Here is a 24,597-nt window from a genome sequence, read left to right on the forward strand (position 1 = left end):
ACTCACGCAATCAACACTTTTTCACACGCTGTCACACCACACATCCATTTTCTCACGCAGAGAAAAATTGCGGAGCAAAGAGGACACTGACACCGACAGACTAGACAGAGCAGGTTACTTTTGATATGAATAAAATTCTCAGCTCTCAGATTCTGTCCATTTTATTAGGAAATTCAGACAATAAATACCGTTTTGGCGCTTGTAAATGTGACGTGACAGATCGCTGTAGCGCCATCATTTCAAGTAAACCGATCATCTGTTACTTTTTATTTAGAGATACAGTACAACTTACTGAAAGGTATATATCGTCGCTGTCCGATGAAAACCGTGTATGTCCATTTTGCCGATTTTGAGATTTTTCGACGGATAGAATGTCCAGGTTCATTTCCGTATACAATAAGATTCACATTATCTAAATGACCAATGAAAAGTTGTGAAATCATGTCATCTGATTTTCACGTATATCCATTTGGTGTCAAAGCTGTCAATCACGCTGCGTATCTCCCACCCTATGGAGGCATCTCGGCGGTCTCGTGAAGTTTCTGGAAGCTAAGCACTGAATAGCCGAATAACACTGTGAGGTAAAGTATCAGCAAACGTTTGTTTTTGACAACTGTTCTGAAGTTTATTATATATTCACAACTGTTATTTACCGGTAAATGGTCTTGACGAAGTAATTGTCCACAGGCTAGCTAGCCTAGTTCTTCACAGATTAGCTTGCTTGCTAGTATGTAAATAAACTCGTCTCATTGATAAGATTTATACTTTTTTTTTTTTGAGTCAAACTGATCAAATTATAGCCTGTAATGATACTGTCATGACTGTCACTAGAACATGCCTCACTCATACTGTGCTATCACAGCTTGCCAGAGGATGAGAATTTCCAGCACTAGAGTAATCTTGCTACATTTTTATTGTGGAGATGTTAACGCACGGATTTCCGAAGTGAAGCAATGTTGACTGGGCATAGCGCTATATTTATTCTGATCTGTTTTTCTCCCTTCCTTCAGGATGTCTGTCTCTGTAAAGGAGCTGTGTGACTTGATGAATGTTAGCTAAGATAGGGCTGTTGTTGAGGCGATTGTGAGGGTCAGCAACGAGGAGGAAGGTTTGTAGGAAAATAGAATTGAGTCAGCCAAACAGTTTACATTGTATTCATTACTCAAATGTTAACTGATTTTCTTCTCTGTCATTCTTAGATTCACTTGAAAGTGACAGTTCTCAGACAGCTGCCAATGAGGGTAGGTAATTTAGGCTTAAATTATTTTCTCCCAGTATCAGCTATACCTATACAGCAACCTAAAGCCTATTGATGTGTTGCACATTAAGATGAAAGCCTGTCAAACATGTTATTCTGGTTCCCTTGATCAAGGAATCTGCTGTTGCATTTCTAAGTGCTAATCCATCAAATTGTATGTGGCTAAATTAAAACATTTTAATCATAGAGAATTCAAAATGTACAGTTACTGTACATTTGCTGGTCAAAGCTACTGATGCAAGCTCAGTTCTGAATTATTCAAACATTGTAGGCTATTCAGTGTGCTAAATGCATTTTTTTCTTTATTGTTGTTAGATTCTCTGGAAAGTGATAATGAAAATCATTCCGAAATAGCTGCCAGTGAGGGTAAGTATTCTTCTTCTTCTTCTTCTTCTCCTCAGATTAGACTATACTACAGCCTCCACCTCACATTAGTTTTGAGTAGGACTTAAAGACTCAAGCCCATTACTAATAACAAATCTAGCGTATTTAATCGATTACCAGTCAAAATGGTTGCAATCTTATATCAGAATGATGTAAACAGTGCATTTGTTGTACTAAATATGTTCCTCTTTATTATTCTAAGACTCACTTGAACACGATCAAGAAAATGACCCGGATTACACACCTGTCAATGAAGGTGAGTAACTTATTGTCATTATTTTTACATTTCTGTCTGCTACTAGTGGGCTCAGCCGCGCGCACACACACACACACACACACACACACACACACACACACACACACACACACACACACACACACACACACATATATCCACATGCTAAGAAAACATGTAAGAGAAATGTGCATTTGTAGAACATAATTTTTATTTTATTTTTATTTTAATCATATGAAGGTGCCATTGATAATCGGGGAAGGTCAAGGAAGAGGGCCAACCCAGACGCTTGGAAGGGTAACATCCAGAAAAGGAAAAGAATGAGGGGCCAATCTTATCTTGGACGAAAAAATAATAATTTGTCATCAAAGAAGAAAGAAAAATGGACAAGCGGTGCCAGGCTGTGTCCTGGCAGAAATCGAGCAAACTACACTGCTCCGAAATTGATGAAGGAAAGAGGGAGGAAATTTTCAAGTATTTTTGAGGGAAATTGGAATGGAAAGAGAGGAGAATGTAAGCGGCGTCGGACAGAAGCGGTTCAAGTCAAGTCAAGTCATCCTCATTTATATAGCGCTTTTAACAATGTAGATTGTTTCAAAGCAGCTTTACAGAGATAAAGATATAATTTAAGGTAACAGAGATTGGTTTGGTTTTATAGTGGCTCTTGAAAAAAATTTTTTCCAGCTAAAGTTAGTTTTGATTGATTCACTTCCATCTAAATGATAGTTTGTTATTAAATTAGGGGCCGCTAAGACGACACCGTTCTCTCTAAACAGACTTTAAACGTGAACCTGTGATAGACGCTGATGGCGTTCACATGCGCATTAAGAATTGATTCTATAGTTATGTGCGTTTGAATATGTGCGCAGGTTTATAATTCCTTACAAACCATGACCTCCGTTCAATCTCGGAGGTCATCATCTCTCTTTTGTTTTTTATGTGTAGATGGTAAAAGGCTCAGAGTTTGTCGAAGGATGTTCCTGTCTACACTTGGCATCAAGCAGTGGACTTTTTTAAAGTGGGTTGGGCGAAGAGGGGAAAGTCCTGAGAAGATGGTGAGAGTGAGGGTAAGGACAGAGGAGCAGGACTTCCTAAAGACCTTCCTTCTGGATCTGCCAAAAGTTCCATCGCACTACTGCAGGTCCTCCTCATCAAAGATGTACCTGGAGCCTTTCCTCAAGTCCATCAGTCATCTCCACACACAGTATAAGCAAACATGTGCAGACCACAGCATCCAGCCTCTGTCACGGCAAGTATTCACTAACACCTTCAACGACTTAAATCTATCTCTGTTCCATCCGAAGAAAGATCAGTGTGAAACTTGCTGTGCCTTCAAAGCTGGGAACATCGAGGCTGCCGTGTGGGAGGAACACTGTGTTAAAAAGGACGAAGCACGAGCAGAAAAGGTAAAGGACAAACAACTTGCAAACAACACCACCTTGGTTGCATGCATGGATCTGCAGGGCCTTCTCCTGTGCCCAAAGCTTCAAGCGTCTGCCCTCTACTACAAAATGAATGGTAGTGGTGTCCATAATTTTACCATCTACAATATGGCATCACATGAAGCAAAAAATTACCTTTGGCATGAGGGTGAAGCTGGGTTCTCTGCCAACGAGTTTGCCTCCTGCATTGTGGATTACCTTGAAGCACACCCCACTTACAATGAATTCATCCTTTGGAGTTATGGGTGTGGTTATCAAAACAGAAATCTGGCCCTGAGCAATGCCCTCTTAAAGTTTGCAACTGAAAAAAGAAACGTGTGCCACACAAGTTCCTTGAAAGAGGTCTCACACAAATGTGACTCTGTGCTAGGGGTGTGCCATATCATACCGTCCACGATAATACCGGTATACATTTTTACATGATAAAAAAAGTGTCATATCGCGATATCAATGATATAGCGCGACGCGATGACGTATGGCACATTTACGTTCCCGAGCACGCACAACAACAACACCTGTCTGAGCGCGAGAGCAGCCTGTCAGCCTCCGATGACGATTTAGCAATTTCACAATCAGCTTGAGTGTTCAGCGGGGCTGCCGACGCGCGTCTTCTCTCGCGCGCGTTTAGGAGTCGGGACATGACTGAATGGTCTCTTGCACAGTCTTCTTAATTCTTATCAGTTTAAACATTCAAGCGGTTTTAAACTATCCAGTAAGCTACTCGCGCACTCTCTGAGAGAGTTGCACTGCGTGCATACATAGAGTAACGTTAGGCCTACAGCTCGCGAGAAACTAAAGTTATTTTTCGCGGATTATAATGCTTTAATGGGGGGGAAAACACAAAATTGTGTAAAACTTCCGGTCTTGGTAAGTATACTCATAAACACAGTCGGTTATGTATAAAACGCATGTGACAGTGTGACAGACAGTATAATGAAAACAGCAATGGATCCGTGCACTAGCTGTAAAAGTGACAGCAGCCATAGGCTATGCGTCTGTCATTAATGTTGTCGTCAAAACAACAAAAGATAGCTTTAATTGTAATGAATGAGAATTATTAGCCTATGTATTTAATTTAATCAGGAAACAGAACTAAAAGACTGTGTTATTTTACATTTGATTACTTTATTATGTTTCTGTAGTATTTCTGAATACTGGTGTTAGACCAACGCACATTTAACATTTAATTCAAAGATTGAAATCAAGCTTCCTTGTGTTGTGTAAACTCTTAACAACAAAATTACCACATTGTAAAAACGCAATGAGTGAGCAAACATTTAGGCGAGATAAACATAAGAAAATTTTCAACAACAACAAAAGAAAATGTTTATATCGTCATAAATATCATTATCGCAAATATTCTTGAAATATCGTGATAGAATTTTGAAGCTATATCGCCCACCCCTACTCTGTGCACAGTGTGATTGAGAGGAAATTGATAAACCGTGATATACATGTTCCAGCTGAGTATGCTGCAGTTATTCGAGGAGCTCGTTCCAGTCCAAAACCATACGAGGTGAAGTATGTTGGTTACAGCTTTTTCCAAGACTTCAGCAAAGTCAACATCTGCAAGTCAGTCCGACCTGGTAGAAAAGTTGGAGATCCTACAGTGCATGACCTTTGAGCAGTCAGGTGGGTTTTTTTAACACACTTTTTTCACAAATACATGAAACATTAGCCATATCATATTAAAATATTTTGTTTCATAAATCTAAACATGCTTTTGGTTCCCTCTTATCTCTGTGTCCTATGTTCCCCGACACCCCTCCCCCTTCTTTTCTTTGATCTATCTATTAGATACAATGTGGATGGGAGTATGGAGTTTAAACTACTACACTCTGACAACTGGCAACCCTTCACATCCCCTTCCCTGAGGAAGACGTGTGTCATCGTGGCCCCACTCTATACATCCCACCCAAAAATTAAAGCCCTGAAGTTCAAGCACCTTCAAGAACTGAAACATGTTTTACCCAAGGACTTTCATCCATTTTACAATGCACTTGACCATGAGTGATGCACTATTTCACCACCTGGATGAATGGGCTGTCCTGACTTACTGATTAATTTGTTAATTAAATGTTCTATTTATTGTGTATGTATAGGCATGTAATTGTTTATGTGCATGTTTTAAAATGACTTGGTCTGTTGAACTCTTGGAATTCCTATCAGCCAATTCTTATGATTCTTATGAAAGACATGATTAAAATCTTGCATTAAGGCCTGTTGCTATTTTATAATTCCACCTGTAGTAGCAGTATTGAGTCTAATCAGTCGTTACTGCTTGAATCACATGAAGAATAAACATGAACTGGTTAACTGGAGTTTACTGGAACTGCAACTTAATTTTCACTTTTCTTTTCTGCAATACAGTGCCAAATAAACATAGCCTGGTGAGACAATGACTTTCCTTTACAGTAGGCCTAACTTTATCGAGGTAAACGTTTCCCCCTGACGCCAGATGTACGTCTAGGAGTGGAGAGGGGTGACAAAATTACGGTAGGACTGTGCAAACAAAGTATCAGTCTAGCATTGCCATGTCAGTGTATTGATTCATCGTCCCTTCATAGTTTGCAAGAGACATTTAATAAACTGAGCGTATTTAATGAAATGAGACGTTGGCTATTTAATAAACTGAGCGTAGCCTATTCATCTGTCAATATGAAACGCGACTTGGTCATTCTAATTAATGACCTGAAGAACGCGTATCTACCACCGTTACTGTAAAATATGCACGTATGTCCATTTAAACTCGATTTTGGTCAAATGTGGATTATATCATTACACTGGCAAGAATATGGTTACATTTAAAGATGCCGTACCAAGTATGCAACGCTACGTTCAACTGCTTTTGAAATTACGGTGTTTTTTTCACTTCCTGAAAAGTAACCGTTTTGGACATACGTGAGTTTCATGGGGAAGTGACGATATGCCTGATACATACTATCGATCAATCAGTGTTTTTCGACCATGGAAAGATGTCAATAAAACTGCAGGAGAACAATATTGTCGCAGAACGTTACATTTACCTCAAAAAAGCCATTTAATGACCAGAATGTTAGTTGACTAGAAAAAAATAGCCATAGAGAGGAGTATTTTGCTAAATATGTGCAATATAAAAAGTGCATTCTTACAAACCACACCTGATCTTAAAACATTAACATTATCACTTTGCGAGTGTTTTATAGAAAGCTTTATTGATAAACACATCTATAATTAAAAAATGGTCTGATTTAGTAAAGACCCTAACTAAAACAGAATACAAGCACTTATATTTAATGGCATTAAATAACTTGTAAATTATATTGAAAACCTTAAAATGTTATGAAAATAATTGCTATTGTTTTGTGAAAGGTGTCAATATGTTTGGGCCTAGATCTCATTGATTGTCCAGCAGGGGTCACCAGCATGTGGAGTTTCAAACACTTCAAAACAGTCAATCATTTGGCGAAGCAATTGGTTCAATTAATTTGATGCCTTGAAAAGCTTTGTTTCACCCACAAAAAAACAAAACCTAACAGCTTTACAATCACAAACAAAGACAACAACTGACTAAACTTTAAACACCAGGCTATTTAAGACAATGAAGCTCACAAGATAACAAGGGAAACAAGAAACACCTCTTGGAGATACAAACAAAGGAACCAATGACACAAAAGGACTACAAACTATCACAGGAATCAGGAAACTGGAAATACAACATAAACGTCCAAACAAACGGAGAACATGTAACAGCAAGAGCATCATCATCATTCTGTCATTACATAAACTCACTGTCAGTATTACTGATATAGTGATGCATGTCATTAAGTCATCAGAGGCTTTTCCCTTGGCATTTGATTTTGTACATGGTGTATAGTTCGACGGCTGGTGATCAGAACACCTGAGGCGGCTGTATAAACAGGGCCATGAGGGCAGCGGCGGCACGTAATCATATCTTCACAATTATCAAGCCATACTGTATGGTATCAGCAAACCCAGATAGACAACACACCAGCTGATTACTGTTTTGCAGTTTACACAATGTTGGGATGTTTCTAGAGAATATACCATAAAGGTTGGTCCTCATTCTAACTTATTCTGGCCAGGAACTGCCCAGTATTTACAGTAATATACTGATTAGCTTTATCTGTAAACCCTTAAAGACTGATACAGCCGCCCACGGCTAAAAAATAACTATTGTTCTTAAATGATTAATAACTTTTGAACCGGTAATCCAATTTATATACTTTAAAAAGTCTCATAAAGAGGAGATTCACGGCTGAATCTGGCATCGAGTTTTTAGCGTTTGGACATTCAAAAGCTCGTAGTGAATGTGATTGCGTCATCAAGTTTTGATCAGCATTGATTCAGAGAAACCCATGCGGTTTGTTCCTATGAGCCAAACTGGACCGATTGTTGATGCTTAATCCCACCCCCGTCCCCCGATTGGGTGAAACTATCATCTACTCAACCAATAAACATAGGTTTTGTTTTTTTGCACCACCGATTAGCATATTTCTTTGGAAATTTGAACTGAGGCAAAGTAAAAGTAGTTGTGTGAGTGCATGTGTGAAAACAAACACAAAATAACAGATTTGCATGAGAGCACTCTCTGACAAAACATAACACAATTCAAAAAAATCTATAAAACAGTGCTACACATCGGATATGGCACTGAAATGTGTGTTTTCAAACGAGTCGCTACACAATGTCCCAGTGAACTGCGTCCGACGGAGAACTGGCTGGCGCAGCCAAGAGTTTTGAATACTTCTTATAGTTTGTGAAAATCATTTACACTGTTTGTATTTTTGTTGCACAAGAAAATTCACAAGACAAAAAAAGTCACTTTTGCTTCAGTGTTCTATTATAATATAACAATGTTTTCAATTTACTTTACTTCCTGAACTTTTTTGGACACATCTGCATTGTCAGTAAATTAAAAACACCAGCTTTTCACTGAAAATCGCCTGTAATACTGTTGTAATAAATGGCTATAACTTGCTTAGGGATTGTTACATGTAGACAACATTTCATCTGAAAATCTAGAATATCCAAGTATAACTTTCTAAAGGAACAAAATCCAAACTTCAGGAGGTTTTGTTTGAGTTGAGTAAAAAAAAACAAAAAAAAACATTTGCTGCTGTCTTTCTTAAATCTGGTAAATTCATCCATTCTAATACAAAATAAATGTAAAATTGGGAATTTAAATGAGCTGAAACTTCAAGTTCTCCTGTTTAAAATGATATATGGCACTTGATGCTGACTGCTATAATGGTTTAGAAAAACAAAGAAAATAACAGGCGAGTCAGGTTCCCCAAAAATAGGTCTTTAAGGGTTAAGTATTTTCATAAAAGTGCACAAAGTAATATTTTACTCATGATACTGGTATAGTAGCCTTGACATACTGCCATCTATTGTTGTGAATGCAGCATCACACGAAGCAAATGTTTCCAGTTTCCAGATGCCTCCGTACACATGCCCTGTTCACAGTGTGTGATCATTCATTCCACAATGGAAATTTGGGGTGTTACAGAGATAAAGTGATTAGAATTCGCCTGGTCATGTGATCTCAACATGACATACATGATATGGATGAATATCCCTTGTGTTTAATAAAACAGCTTTTTTTAGAACAGTTATATGACTGACGTCGCCATCTCATAATCATTTTTTTAATATGGAGAAAAAAGAAAAAAAACTTGGGTAGCATACCTTAAAGGGGTCATATAATGCCATTTTCATACAAGTTAATTTGATTCTTTAGGGTCTAAATGAAAAGTTTGTAATATACTTTAATTAGAAATATTCGTTAGTATTGTAAGAAAACACTAATTTTACCTGGTCAAAAACAGCTCTGTTTTCAGCACGCCATTTCAGTGCATATGCCTTTAAATGATAATGAGCTTCGCTGACTCCGCCCCTCTGTTCTGCGGGCGTCATTAATATGACCACACCGCACGTGGAGTGTTTCCTTGACAACAGTTGAGAGTATAGGAAAAGAATGGCAGCGGGAGTCTCTGAGGAGGACACATCTGTGCAACCGTATCAGTTTGAACCGGAGTCGGAACAAGATGACGGCCCGAAGAAGTTCGACAAGTAAGGCTCGAACATGACGTCTCTGAATGGTTGGTTATTATATTGTCACTTTGATCTATCTTTGTGTACTGGCAGCGTAGAGTAACTTAGTGAGATGTACGAACGCTATGTGTTTACTGATGTAAGTTATACGTACTCAGTTAGTGATAACACAATAACCATAACACATTGTTCATTATAAACGTGGGATTATGAATTATATTGAGAAGGTCGTACATAGAAAACATGCCGTATGTGCACTGAGTGTAAACCTTAGCCGCATTCATCGTGAAGCGATTTGCAAAGATTAATATAAAGGTTAATACAATTTTACACTTACTTTGTCTGGAGGTTCAGCAGGGAGACATGAATAGTTGGTAACGATTCTTTTTTCAGGAGCAGCTTCTTATCAAAATCAGCTTTATAAGTTACTTCCTTCGTTAATAAAGCAGTCTGGTGAGAAAAGATTTGCGAATCGCGCAAACATGAAAGCATTGACGTTGCTTGTGGGTAATATTCCCTTCGAAAACAAAACTCAGCCACTGTGTCTTCAGCGGTTCGGATTTAGGAACATTAAAATGATTTCTGTGTTCCTTATTACACCAAAGAACAGAACACCACAATCGCTTAGACGCCATTCTGCTCCAGCGTATCAACAATGACGGACTATGATGATTGACAGCTCGCTCACGGCGGGGATCTGTTGAAACGCTGCTGTCAATCAAGAATCGTGGGAGGGGCGTCCGATTTAGTGACGTCACAAGATCGAACGGCTCAATTTGAGGCAGGGGAAAACATATAAGGAGATTAAAACAAAAACACTGGATGGAATTTTTATCATTATATGATGGTTGTGTACAGGCACTGCCAACACACATTTCAGTACAATCAACTTGTAAAAGTGCAATATGACCCCTTTAAATACAGAAACTTTTAATAATGTTGCTCCCAAAGTAGTGAGTTCAGTATTTTACCTTCAGAGATGTGAGGTCATGGAACGCGTTGTCCTCAACAATCTTGATAATGTTACTATGCAGCATTAATAGTTCCAGGTTTTTTAGTCCAGAGAGGTCGTTCACTTTAAGACTTGATAAACTGTTGTACCTGAAACACAAAAGTACAAATATTAGCCTTAAATAAGCTGTTTTCAATGACATTTTTATATGCTGGTTTGACTGTGGTATGTTTTACCCCAGGTTAATCCGTTCCACAGCTGGCTGAATGTCCCTGGGTATTTGACTCAGGTATCTGAATGTGCAGTGCACTTCTGATGGAGCGTAACAGGCACAGGACTCGGGACAGCCGCTGCTTCTGTGTGTTATATCGGCCAAAACACACATCAGCACCAGGAATCTCCACAGCAAACATGACTCTGGTGCTGTTGGGCCACGCATTCTGGAGAAGAGCTCTGTTTCTTCCCTATTTATGACCAGCTCAAGCTGCCATTAATCATCAGCTTTCTGTAAGAAGAAAATAATCAGTCATTTCTACATTACTATTCACCGCCGTTAACAAAGCTCGACATGCACAATACCTTTTAGATATTTCAAGCATACCTTTTTAAAAGTATGATAGTATAGTGAGTAAGAAACATTAAAAAAGTATGTTTATTCAACATTAAAAAGGTAATTTTAATATATTAAAATATTATAAATTTCATGTTTGTCAATTCAATTCACATTTATTCACAATGCATTTCAAAGCAGTGCATGTTTCTACGTAATCTGTCATCAGAGGTGACTGTCACAGTAATGTCCATGGCAGAAATGTAGGGGAGAGCGGGGCACAACGTAATGCTTTTTTACTTTCTCAGTTTGTGTAAATCTACTTAGGGTTTAGAGGATTTATTTTTTCCCACATTAATTTCCCACATGTCTAGTACAATTATGTGGTTTTGTTATATTAATGCAGTGAATACTTTTTTCTTGATTTACCCCGAAATAATGTAAGTGAAATGTGACAACATGCCCCATAGGTGGGGTACATTGTAACATCACCATATGACAGCTTAAAATGCTATCTGATCTAATAAAAAAAAATATACAAGTCAAACCAAAATACTGTCTTAATAAAATACAATTATTAACTCTTTCATATAAAATAATGGGATTTTTTTAATAATTAAAAATAAACTATTTTTTGAGTTTGACAAAAAACACACCGGAAAACACAAATATACAGCATATTTCAAAACAAAATAATAATTAATAATTTCTGAACATTGACTCTCAGTCTTTATTTACATGTTTCTCATGTTTTCTGAATAGAATTCATAAAAGTATAGAATATAATAGCATATTTCTAATATGGGCACAGGTTTACAACATGCCCCAACTGCACAACTGCGGTTTAAACCCTGCTAGTGTCAGCGAAGCATTAAAGAACTATATCAACTGTTAAACAACAGATTGGAGATTCAAATATCATCACATTTGTCTAATTTTAAATAAACACAAAAAATAGAGATGAAAAATTATCTTAAGTAAGAAATTTAGCCTACTTTTGCTATGGTTAAATAAATGTTCAGTGATATCTTACAAAGATTTCTGAATTTTGGCGCAATCTTTTCTCTATATAGTGTTGATATGGCAACTAGTAAATACACTAAGTTTCATCATGCTGGCATGTGTGGAAGTATTTAAAACAAGTGTGTTACAGCCCCGTGTTGTGTCCCGCGCTCCCCTACATAAGACCATACAGTTATGCCGAAACAATGAGCACGTTAAAGCAATGATATGTGATAATAATGGTTACAATACATGAAAAATTTGACAGTTTTGAATCTTGATATTGTAGCTAAATATTATGGAATATGTTCTAACGAATATTATTATAAGCCTTATTATATTAATTGATCTATATGTCATGACCACATCCAAACTTCTAGTAGAACAGACATTGTATTTGACGCGTCCTGAAAATCGCGTCTCGATTTAACTGCGGAGATGCCGAGGGATTAGCAAAACATTCATTAATACCACATAATGAGTATTTAAAGCACACTTACCTAATACGCAATCTATTTAGATACGGATTCACATGAAACACTGTCCACATGGCATGCAGAAGTTAATAATCCAGCAGTCGTATCCTTCACTTCGGCCCCTCAGGTTTACAGCATCGAGTGTGAGATCACGTCAGCTTTCGTTGAGAAGCGCGTGTGAACTGAGAGAAACTGAGAGAAACTGAGAGACTGAAACCTCCTCCTCTCGTCTGTAGTGCGAGAGGTTCACACGGAGTAAAAGGAAAACATCATCATAAGGAGAACAGATATGAACTGCCGTATCACAGCAATGATTGGTGAACAGATGCATCACTTCATGTCTTCACTCTACGAAAAGTCCGTAAAATACGGCCCAAGGTACCGTGTTAATTTGACTGAACTTATTGTATTATTTTTTTTTTACAGGTGTTTTAGCTACAACGGGGCTAAATAAGGCACACCTTAAGATTTTTTTTGATAATGTCTTAATTAATTCTTGTTCAAAACAATCACTTCAGCGAAGTTGAACGGGGAAGTGTCTAATTTCTGTTTATTTTGATAAATAAAATAATTCATTTTTGTTCAATAAATATATTATTAATTTGTATTACTGTTGTATTACTAAAATTACAATGTTTGGTTCAAAACCTAATGGCTTTTTTTCCCTAATCTTTTTCCCTTTTTGTAGGCCCATCAGATGGACATTTCCCAAGTTCGCACACATATGGTAAGAATTAATTTCTGCCAATTGGTAGGGGAGAGTGGGGTAAGATGAGCCAGTTTTTACTTATATGGATCTCCAGGCAAGGAAAATTGAGACAGAAGTACATTGAAGACATCTACTGTTAATGTGGGATGTTGCCTATCAACTGAAAATATAAGAATGCACCTACGACAAAGAGCCTTGCAAGTATGACCTCAGAGAAAAAAGTGTTCATGTGACTCAACTTACCCCAGGCTAGGGGTAAGTTGATCCCAGTCAGTGGGTAAACTGAGCCATCTGGGGGTAAATTGAACATCCTATTTTTCACATTTTAATGCAAGCATAATAAAAAAATAAAAATAACTTGCCTCTTTAAATAAAATCATTTAATAATACACTTATCTCTCCAAACAATGTTAATTTTTTTAAAGCTACCTCAAACAATCCAAAACAAACCAATTAAAGTTTAATTTTCCCTTTAACCTTTTATTTTTTGTATTGGTGAACAATAGTTTTAAACATTTCTGGGTAACACTTTATATTACTACCCGCAAACAACTGCGTAAGTACACCGGAATTACGGTGTACGTTTCTGTAATTATAGTGTGCTTCCGTGTAGGTATAAGGAAACAATATGTTAAGTTTTGGGTAATAAAGGGGTACAAGTACAACCAGATATACAAGCAAATTATTTATAATGTAATTATTTTAAAACTAACAGGTACCTATTCTGTTAATATATTCCAGGCAAAATTGTATGTCTGTTGTATATAAAAGTTTTTATCACATTTCTGGCAAAATATTCTTGTGCAATGTAGTTAGAGGGTAATTTTGACATCTGTGGGTTGTAAATTAAACGTGTATATATATATATATATATATATATATATATATATATATATATATATATATATATATATATATATATATAGCTGTATGTATGCACAGTATGATAAAAATTGAATTTATTGGCTTTTCTTACTAAACTACTTAATGTTAAGCCAAAAAAAAAATAGTTTCTGCTATGATTTTAGTTTAGAACGTACCATGTAGTACTTAGTACTTACCTTATCACATTGTATTGCAATGACACTTAAATGTCAGGGCAAATATACTGTGTAATTAAAACGTTTTTTTTGTTTTGTTTTAGTAGAGTATCTTTCTCTGTAATTACTGTGCAAATAGTGTTGTTTCTAATCGTTACATAGTAAGTAGTGTTTGTTACCCGTTTCAACTGTGTATTTACAGGGTAAGTGTAGCTCCTGCGGGCTGTAAATTAAAGTGGCGCTTGTTACCCCCTTGTTCTGTGTAGTTACAGGGTAAGTGCAGTAAATATACAATAAAGGATCCCATTTAATTTCTGACTTTTTTTTTTTTACATTTCAAAACAAAATTTCAAAGTATTTACCCTGTAACTACACAGAACAAGGGGGTAACAAGCGCCACTTTAATTTACAGCCCGCAGGAGTTACACTTACCCTGTAAATACACAGTTGAAACGGGTAACAAACACTACTTACTATGTAACGATACGAAACAACACCATTTGCACAGTAATTACAGAGAAAGGTACTGTTATTACGAAAATAAAACAAAAAAAGGTTTAAATAGTTTTAAAAATAGTTTTAGGTTTAAACTATTTTTTTCCAGAATAGTTTTCTGGAGCAAGAAATATGGTTATATGCTGTATTTCTTATGCTGTTAATCGAGTAATGTCCAAACACACACACACACACACACACACACACACACACACACACACACACACACACACACACACACACACACACACACACAGTGGGTTACGAAAGTATTCAGACCCCCTTACATTTTTCACTCTTTTTTATATTGCAGCCATTTGCTAAAATCATTTAAGTTCATTTTTTCCCCTCATTATTGTACACACAGCACCCCATATTGACAGAAAACACAGAATTGTTGACATTTTTGCACATTTATTAAAAAAGAAAAACTGAAATATCACATGGTCCTAAGTACTCAGACCCTTTGCTGTGACACTCATATATTTAACTCAGGTGCTGTCCATTTCTTCTGATCATCCTTGAGATGGTTCTACACCTTCATTTGAGTCCAGCTGTGTTTGATTATACTGATTGGACTTGATTAGGAAAGCCACACACCTGTCTATATAAGACCTTACAGCTCACAGTGCATGTCAGAGCAAATGAGAATCATGAGGTCAAAGGAACTTCCTGAAGAGCTCAGAGACAGAATTGTGACAAGGCACAGATCTGGCCAAGGTTACAAAAAAAAATTCTGCTGCACTTAAGGTTCCTAAGAGCACAGTGGCCTCCATAACCCTTAAATGGAAGACGTTTGGGACGACCAGAACCCTTCTTAGAGCTGGCCGTCCGGCGAAACTGAGCTATCGGGGGAGAAGAGCCTTGGTGAGAGAGGTAAAGAAGAACCCAAAGATCACTGTGGCTGAGCTCCAGAGATGCAGTCGGGAGATGGGAGAAAGTTGTAGTAAGTCAACCATCACTGCAGCCATCCACCAGTCGGGGCTTTACGGCAGAGTGGCCCGACGGAAGCCTCTCCTCAGTGCAAGACACATGAAAGCCTGCATGGAGTTTGCTAAAAAACACCTGAAGGACTCCAAGATGGTGATAAATAAGATTCTCTGGTCTGATGAGACCAAGATAAAACTTTTTGGCCTTAATTCTAAGCGATATGTGTGGAGAAAACCAGGCACTGCTCATCACCTGTCCAATACAGTCTCCAAAATGAAGCATGGTGGTGGCAGCATCATGCTGTGGGGGCGTTTATCAGCTGCAGGGTCAGGAAGACTGGTTGCAATCGAGGGGAAGATGAATGCGGCCAAGTACAGGGATATCCTGGACGAAAACCTTCTCCAGAGTGCTCTGGACCTCAGACTGGGCCGAAGGTTCACCTTCCAACAAGACAATGACCCTAAGCACACCGGTAATATAATGAAGGAGTGGCTTCACAACAACTCCTTGACTGTCCTTGAATGGCCCAGCCAGAGCCCTGACTTAAACCCAATTGAGCATCTCTGGAGAGACCTGAAAATGGCTGTCCACCAACGTTTACCATCCAACCTGACAGAACTGGAGAGGATCTGCAAGGAGGAATGGCAGAGGATACCCAAATCCAGATGTGAAAAACTTGTTGCATCTTTCCCAAAAAGACTCATGGCTGTATTAGATCCAAAGGGTGCTTCTACTAAATACTGAGCAAAGGATCTGAATCCTTAGGACCATGTGATATTTCAGTTTTTCTTTTTTAATAAATGTGCAAAAATGTCAACAATTCTGTGTTTTTCTGTCAATATGGGGGGCTGTGTGTACAATAATGAGGAAAAAAATGAACTTAAATGATTTTAGCAAATGGCTGCAACATAACAAAGAGTGAAAAATGTAAGGGGGTCTGAATACTTTCCGTACCCTCTGTATATATAAACGTGGTTTGGCAGAAAGAACGTCCCTCCTGTGTGTTCAGTTCTAATTTCCAATTTTGTTAAACAGTTTCACAGTTTGAACTTGTGAGAATAAAAAAATAGTTCCAGACCTCAGCACAATGAAAATGACTATTGGACATTCCATCCATCAAGGTTGCAGGGAAATGAGTTGTTGCTCCCTCCTTGCAGTTCCTCCAACCTTTTGAGGTTTAGGAAGCTTCTTCAGCATATTATTCTATGGGACAGATCCCAGATCATTTTCATTGAATGCAAAGGTGGCTTTGTCTTTGCCAGTGCTCCCTCGAATTCTTCTGAGGAATCTTGCATTAACTTCATTGCCCTCAAGGCTCTCAACCAAGCCAATAGCTTGTTTGCATATGACGTGACGTCACTGCGTTGCCATGGCACGAAATGCAGATGGAGGGCAAGAAGTGATTTGCTATATTTAGGAAGCACTATAACAAACTCAAAATGCCTATGTTTTGCGTTGTTTATGGTTGCTCAAATCGATCAAACCGAGAAACCACAAGGAGTTTTTATCGTGTAACAAAAGTTGTTGTTCATAAGGGGGAAAAATGCAAGAAATTGACAGAAAAACTCCAGAAAAAATGGCTTGCAAACCAAACGTTACAGTACGTCTGCGGTCGGGAGGAGCCGAATCAGAAAATGCCCTTGTGTCCAGTGATCACTTCGTCAAAGGTGAGTTAATACAACTTGTGTGGCTATGTTTGTGTAAAGTACCTGTTTCCGAATTTTGTAAAGTCAAAGTATGTCTATAAGACAAGGTAGTTGCTGATATCTACCGCCTCGATGGCAGGCAAATCTTTCAAATCAGTTGAAAAATCGGTCCTCTTCATGACGTAAGGATCACGTCCAACATATGTTTCGATTTTGTTTATACCTTTCTCTTGTAATAGCGTCCAAAGTAGTACAGTACGGACATTCCTCCGTCCATTCCGCTCTTCACTTCCTGCCCTCCATCTGAATTTTACGTGTCATCACAATCACGTGACTGCAAACAACCTATACAATGGTAGCTGTTGCATTTGGTCGCAAATTTCACAATGATAAAGTCACCAAACTGACAGATCTGACATGTCTGGTTCACTGCTCTCATCCTGGGAGCTCTCACACTCAGAAATGTCATCAAGTGGGATGGGAACATCACTCTCCTCAGAGCTGCTGTACACTGGAGTTTTCTTCTTGGTTTGTTTCTTCTTAGACTTTCCTTGTTCTTTGATGTTGGTTACTTGTTTCCCTTCAGTTGTTTTTTTCTCTTTTCATGTTCCATTTCTATTGCCTGCTTTTCAGGTGTATCAGTCAGGATCCTTGTCTTCACCCGCTTTTTCTTTGTCTGTGCCCTAGGCTGCTGACTTTTGGGTGAGGATAGAGTTTCAGTGGGAGACACATATCCAGGGGAGGTGAGAAGTGAATCTGTCCCACATGTTGAAGAACATGCCTGTGAAGGCAACTCAGCAGAGGTGGAGGTTGAAGCCATAGGTGGATCTTCTTCAGAAGTAGACAGCACATCAGGGTTTGGCCTGTCTGACACTGTGGATGGTTCAAACTCTGCATCAGAGAACATATCTCTGTTGTAAGGATAAATCCCTGTGGACCTGAATCCAGAAGAGATATTCCATGGTGTCATTTCCGACATGAAAGCCTCGTTCACACATACAGGGATGTGGTATGCTGGCTGTTTTGCCTGTGTTAGATCTCATCCAACCATCAAGAGCTATGTTGTAATAGGTCTTGAATGGACCATAGACACTCTTGTCCAGAGGCTGCAGGCGATGAGATGTGTGGAGTGATATTTTGAGCATAACAATCCCCTTACTCTTTGCTAAATCCATTGCCCTCAGTGAAATAGGGGCCTCGTGTTTATCAAGGAGTAGCAGCATGGGATGGTCAGAGAAACACTTGGTACGCTGAGCCAGATGTTCAAGGAATTCAGCAAAGGTGTCTTCATTGATCCAGCCAGACCTGGTGGAGGAACCAGTTGATCCTGGAGGTGCTCCTGTAATGAAATGGTCTTTGTATCTTGCCCTTGGGAAGATGAACCTGGGAGGCACTGCCTTCCCATTAGTATTGACTGCGCAGACCACAGTCACACGCTCTCCTCTTTCGGCTCCTTTTTCTTTCCCTTTTCCGCCACAACTTGCTTTGGTGTCTGCAATGTTGTGACACCTGTTTCATCAACATTATAAATCATATTTGGAGGGAATATAAACCTATAAAACAAAGACAAGAGCCATGATGCAAAAAAAAAAAAAAACAGAATTGTTAAGCTTTTCAAGCAATGCTAAAATCATACTAAACACCCCTGAATACATATCCTGGTAACTGTGGCTGATAAGTGCCAATTTCTTGTACAGTAAATATACTTTACTCTTGTATCTTGCTATAGTTGCCATTAAAGTGTATTAATATTATGGAATAAATTAATTATGTCACCTGTCCATCACTTTGGTCAGATTGTCAAAGAACTCCCTGACTGTAGTTTTGTTGAAGGCTGTAGCTCTTCCCAAAGATGTTTCTTCAGGCATACAACAGGAGAGATGGTGGCGTTCCATAAAGTTCTTGAACGAATCTCGACCTAATACTGTCAGGATTCCATCTCCGCCAACATCATCATCACCGCCCACTCATTCCCTTTCACCCAATCAGACACTTCCCCGTTCATTATCCCCTGATTACTAATCACCATCACCTGTGTCCCATCACCCGCATTGTCTATAAAACATTCACTCTCACTGCAGTCAATTGTCTGGTCTCGTCATTTCATGGCTCACAGACTCCCCGGTCACCTACCTGTTACTTACCTGTACTTACCGGTCAACTGGCCAGAATTTTGAGTTCGCAATAGACGTGAAGGACTATAATGCGTTAAGAGCTCGCTCAAGTACTGGGGAGCTAAACCATTTAGTGCTTTGTAAGTAATCGTCCAGTAGAGCATTACAATAATCTTGCCTTGATGTCATGAACGCATGAACCAATTGTTCTGCATTTTTCATTGAGAGCATATGACGTAATTTAGATATATTTTTTAATATGAAAAAATGCAGTTTTACAGATACTAGACACGAAAAGGAAAGAGCTAGACAGGAAAGAGCGGAACCAGTGATGCCGATATCAGAAAGGCAAGAGATGAGTATTTCATGGCAGACTTTGTCAAATGCAGCGCTTAGATCGAGAAGAATCAAGATGTTTATTAAACCTGAATCCATGGACAAAAGAATATCGTTAACCACCCGAAGAAGAGCAGTTTCAGTGCTACGAGATGGGCGAAATCCTGACTGAAAAGGTTCAAAAAGACCATTAACATCTAAATATGATCGCAATTGCGAAGCAACAACCTTTTCAAGGATTTTGCTTGAGAATGTTAAATAAGATATTGGCCTGTAATTGTACATGTTTAGATGGTCAAGGCCTGTTTTTTTTAAGAATGGGGGTCACCGCAGCCGTTTTTAATTCTGCTGGAACAATGGCGGAAGCCAAACTACAGTTTATTATACGTGTTATGAAGAGTGCAACCTCAAGGACACACATCTTAAGTAGAACAGTAGGTGTAGGATCAAGTCGGCAGGATGTGGAATTAAACTTCACAATTAGATCACTCATGGCAAAAGGAATAGTCAGGGTAAAGAGTTTGTGGAATGAGCTGAATCAGTAGCCTGGATGCCAGCCCGAACCCCGCCCACAACATTTTTTGGTCGGGAAGTTCGGTCTGGACTCGATCCATTGAGGAGTAATTGTGATCGGTTCAGAAATTGTCGGGCCAATCAAATTTCCAGGGCGGGCTTTATACGATGATGGACAGATGATCTGCAGTTACGTAATCATCTAGTCATCAAAGAGCGCTTGGTTTGAACTGGTTTACAACAAAGATGACTGCAGCTGGAGAATTGAGATGTATCGATTCCGCTATCGCGCGTGTTGTTAAAGAAATCGATAGCGCATTAATTTTAAAAGACGAACAGAGAACTGCAATCAAGGCATTTGTCGATCGTCAAGATGTGTTTGCCGTCCTTCCTACAGGATTCGGCAAAAGTTTAATTTATCAGCTGGCTCAGATGGTCGTTAAGAAGATGGGACGCAATGAAAAACCCTGTGGTCATTGTGGTTTCTCCTTTGGTTGCACTCATGGAAGACCAAGTAAAAGAAGCAACCGAAATGGGCATCATGGCGATGCTCCTTTTCGGAAGCCCCGAATCCTGGCTGCTGAACAAGAAGTGGAGGGACATGCTAGGCTCCGATGTTTTTCAAGCCAATGTAATTGGTATCGTCGTGGATGAAGTTCATCTCACTTACAAATGGTAAGATTTAATTTGACTGTCTCACTTAGTAAGTAACTCATTATGTAGTGACATGACGCCAATGTTGTAAAAATATCTTGTACCTACAGGTCCAGATGTACGTCTGTTAACTTAGTTTTGAATATCATAATGTTAGTCTGTGTAGTGAAAACAAAAAGTTCAAACGTGCTAATTTGTCAAGTCTCTGACAAGTACTGCGCGAATCCTTAAATTCTTTTTGCAACACCGGCAAAGATCGTTAACACTAAATTTTTAAAATACTTTTTCCAGAGTGCGTGCAGTTGAGTTCTGTTGACAACTATGCGTCGCTCAACATACGTCACTTACTGCGTTGCTCTGATTGGTTGTAGGTCTATCCAATTGAGTGCAGAGTTTTTTTTTTTCCCTGGTTCGGTTAAGACACACCTCATAATCAAAGCCCTATGGAGCAGTATCAGACTCACATTCTGACGTCATGAGTATGACGAAGTCAGGCTACTGAATCAGATAACATCAAATGATTATTTGATTCACTTGTATGAGGGTTGTCTTTGGTAATGGATTCAGTGATTAACTTCAGTTTGTCTGAAAAGAATTGTGAAAAGCTATTTACAAGCACCCCAGAGCCCAAAATAACATGTTGTGGTGGATTAGTGAGTTTGTTAACCATAGCAAAGAGTGATTTGGGCCTGCACGTGGAATTCCTAAAGGTAGAGGAGAAATAAGAGGATCTTGCATAGTTATGGGCTATATGGTAGTAGAGCAAATGTTCTTTAAAAGCCAGAGAGTGCACAATGAGTCCAGTTTTCCTGTATAGTCTTTCTAGGCGGCAACCTTCAGTTTTCATCGTTCGAAGTTCAGGAGTAAACCAGGGTGAGTGCAATTCCAAATAAATCTGCAACAGTTGTCTCGCACTGCATTATTAATTTTTTATACAGGTTTGGGGCAACAAAGAGAATACTCAATGACCAAGGCACTGAGTTTGTAAGCCAGGTTTGTAGTTCCCTTTCGAGGGAACTCGCACTGCGTAGTTAGTTAGTTAGTTAGTTTTTATTTCAGTCAATTTCAACAGAAAAGGGGAAGAAAAAAGAAAAGGAAAACAATTTATAAACAAACATGGATCTACAACATAAACAATTACAATATAAACAATAATCAAAATAATAATAATAAAAAAAATATATAAATAAAAAGTTTCTTGACCGAAAAGGTGTCTGTTGAAACTTATGCCTATTGCGCCGATCCTTTTTATATTTTATTTAACACACACCACCAAAGTCATCTTGCATAAATAATGACTAAAAAGAAAAAGAAGCTAAATTCATTCAGCTTTATATAATGTAATCATTTTTTTTATTTTTTTTATAATCTCTTAAAGCTACCTATGGATTTACATGTTTTTAGTTCATCATCAAGACTATTCCACAGTTTAACCCCTTAAACAGACAGACATCTCTGTTTGACATTGGTTCTAGTCTGTGGTTTACTGAACATGAGTGTTCCTCTGAGCTCATAAGGAGTAGATTTCATCTGAAACAGGTTCTGGACACAGTCTGGAAATGTATTATTTATTATTTTAAACAATATTTTGGTTATTTTAAATTCCACTAAGTAATTAAATTTCAGTAGGTTGGAGTTTATAAATAGCTTGTTTGTTGGGTGATAATAATCTGTTTTATTTATAATTCGTATTGCACGTTTTTGTAGAATAAGAATTGGTTTTATTGTTGTTTTGTTTGTATTTCCGCAGGTCTCTACGCAATAAGTCATGTATGGCACTATTAGAGACTGGTACAGTATATTTAAGGCCTTTGAATCGAGAATATGTTGTGTTTTAGACAGGATAGCCAGAGTTTTTGAAATTTTAGACTTTATATAGGTTATATGGGATATGGGGTAGTTTGTGGTCAATAATGACACCTAAGAATTTAATTTCACTTACTATTTCTAGTTCAATCATATCAATTCTAATCTGAACATTTGTACTTATCTTTTTATTACCAAATAAAATTATTTTAGTTTTATCTTTATTTAATGACAATTTATTAACATCAAACCATTTTTTTAATGTTTTCATTTCTGCTTCCACTGTGTTCGGAAGCTGTCCCAAATTTTGATTGGAACAAATAATAGTTGACACATAAGACACAATTTAATTGCGTAGACACCTTACAAATGTCATTGATGTATAATAAAAATAGCTTTGGTCCAAGGACTGATCCCTGTGGAACCCCACAGGTGACCCTCTGTATCTGTGACCTGTCATTGGTGAATTGCACAAACTGAAATCTATTCCTAAGATAGTCACTAATCCATCTTTGTGCAATGCCCCTGATGCCATATCTTTCTAGTTTTTTTTAACAATATGTTGTGATCAATAGTGTCAAATGCTTTCTTCAAGTCTATGAAAATTCCGACCGAATTCTTTTTATTTTCTATTTCAGATGTAATTTTTTCAACCAGCTCTATTACAGCCATTTCTGTGGATCGATTTGCTTGGAAGCCATATTGATGATCATTTAATAGTTTGTTTTTTAATAAAACTATCTAGTCTTATTTCAAATAGTTTTTCTAGGATCTTTGAAAATTGTGGAAGGAGGAAGATTGGTCTATAGTTTGAGAGTGAATGGCTGTCACCATTTTTATAGATAGGGATGACTTTAGCTATTTTCATATTGTCCGGAAAAACACCTGTTTGAAGAGATAAGTTGAAACTATAGGTTAATGGTTTAACAACAAATGTCATAACATCCTTAACTAGTGCCATGTCTATATCATTAAAATCTGTAGATTTTTTAAATATTGAGCTTGTATTTAATATAATTAGGTCAACATCCACACCTACTTTTAATTCGGGTTGCACAATATTGTTTGCTAGATTGGCTCCTACATTTACAAAATAATTATTAAATTCATTAGCAATATCAATTGGCTTTGTTATAGTTTTCAATTCATTTGTGAAGTACTTTGGATATTCACTTTGCTTAGTGTTTCCTTTTGACTGCACTATTTAACACCTTCCAAGTCTCTTTAATGTTGCTTCTGTGTTGCTCTAGTAGATTAGTATAATAGTCCTTTTTAGTTCCCTTTCAAGGGAACTTCGAGCTGCGTCAAACGCTGCGGGAACGCCCCTGCGTTGTGCGTCATGAAGCACGTATGGAATCAGCCCAATGGAGAGATGAAACGTCATAGGCGGGTGACGTCATCGACCAGGAAACTATAAAGCACCCCAAAAACACAAGCGCATTAGCTTCTGTGCTTTCAGTCGCGCTACATGTGAATCTGTCCCTGTGTGATATTGTCTGTCTTACATACCCTGCACCACACAAACAATTTATCCCTATATATATATATATATATTGAGAGATTATGGCGGACGAACAGCAGTTTAGAAAGTGTGTTCCTCCCTGCTCGCGTTATTTAACGAGCGGGGATACACATGATCTTTGTGTTGTTTGTTTGGGAGTTCAGCATGCCCAGTTTGCTCTCGAGGGAGCAGACTGTGAGCATTGCGAGCGTTTGCCGTTAAGGACGCTCCGCTCCCGCCGATCACTCTTTGAGGAGAGCGGTTCGGTGCGCGCTCCCCGCGGTTCGGGTCCCGCTTCTGCCGAGGCAGAGCGGCGGCGCTTATCGTGGGGATCGCAGATGGATCTCACAGCGGGGTTTGAGACGGGCTCTGCCTTATCTCTCCCTTCACCTGTGAGATCCAGTGCCTCAGTCCCGGGTTCGGAAGCACGCGCTGCGGTTTCTTCCGCTCGGGCTGAGGCACCAATGCTGCAGCTATCCAGTTCTGAGGAACTTGAT

The 24,597-nt window shown here is 38.4% G+C and overlaps 1 protein-coding gene and 1 long non-coding RNA gene across 2 annotated transcripts in view; one reads left to right on the top strand and one right to left on the bottom strand.

The window, feature by feature from the left end:
* igsf10 (immunoglobulin superfamily, member 10) overlaps nt 1–12,588 on the bottom strand; it is a 45,594-nt gene extending 33,006 nt beyond the window's left edge. Inside the window, exons 1-3 of the mRNA XM_077197333.1 lie at nt 12,381–12,588; nt 10,565–10,833; nt 10,348–10,477 (exon numbers count right to left, since the gene is read on the bottom strand). Coding sequence (XP_077053448.1) covers nt 10,348–10,477; nt 10,565–10,767 — 333 coding nt within the window. The 5' untranslated portion in view covers nt 10,768–10,833; nt 12,381–12,588. The remainder of the gene's footprint in view (nt 1–10,347; nt 10,478–10,564; nt 10,834–12,380) is intronic.
* Nucleotides 555–5,637, top strand: LOC143703931 (uncharacterized). The gene is made up of 5 exons (XR_013191486.1): nt 555–1,108; nt 1,200–1,241; nt 1,574–1,624; nt 1,845–1,898; nt 2,118–5,637. It is a non-coding gene; the product is annotated as an uncharacterized LOC143703931 (long non-coding RNA).
* Nucleotides 12,589–24,597: the final 12,009 nt, after the last annotated feature.

Source organism: Siphateles boraxobius, unplaced genomic scaffold (assembly GCF_051911475.1).
Source record: "Siphateles boraxobius isolate OS27281-9 unplaced genomic scaffold, OSU_SipBor_1 39, whole genome shotgun sequence".
NCBI classification, from domain to species: Eukaryota; Metazoa; Chordata; class Actinopteri; order Cypriniformes; family Leuciscidae; genus Siphateles; species Siphateles boraxobius.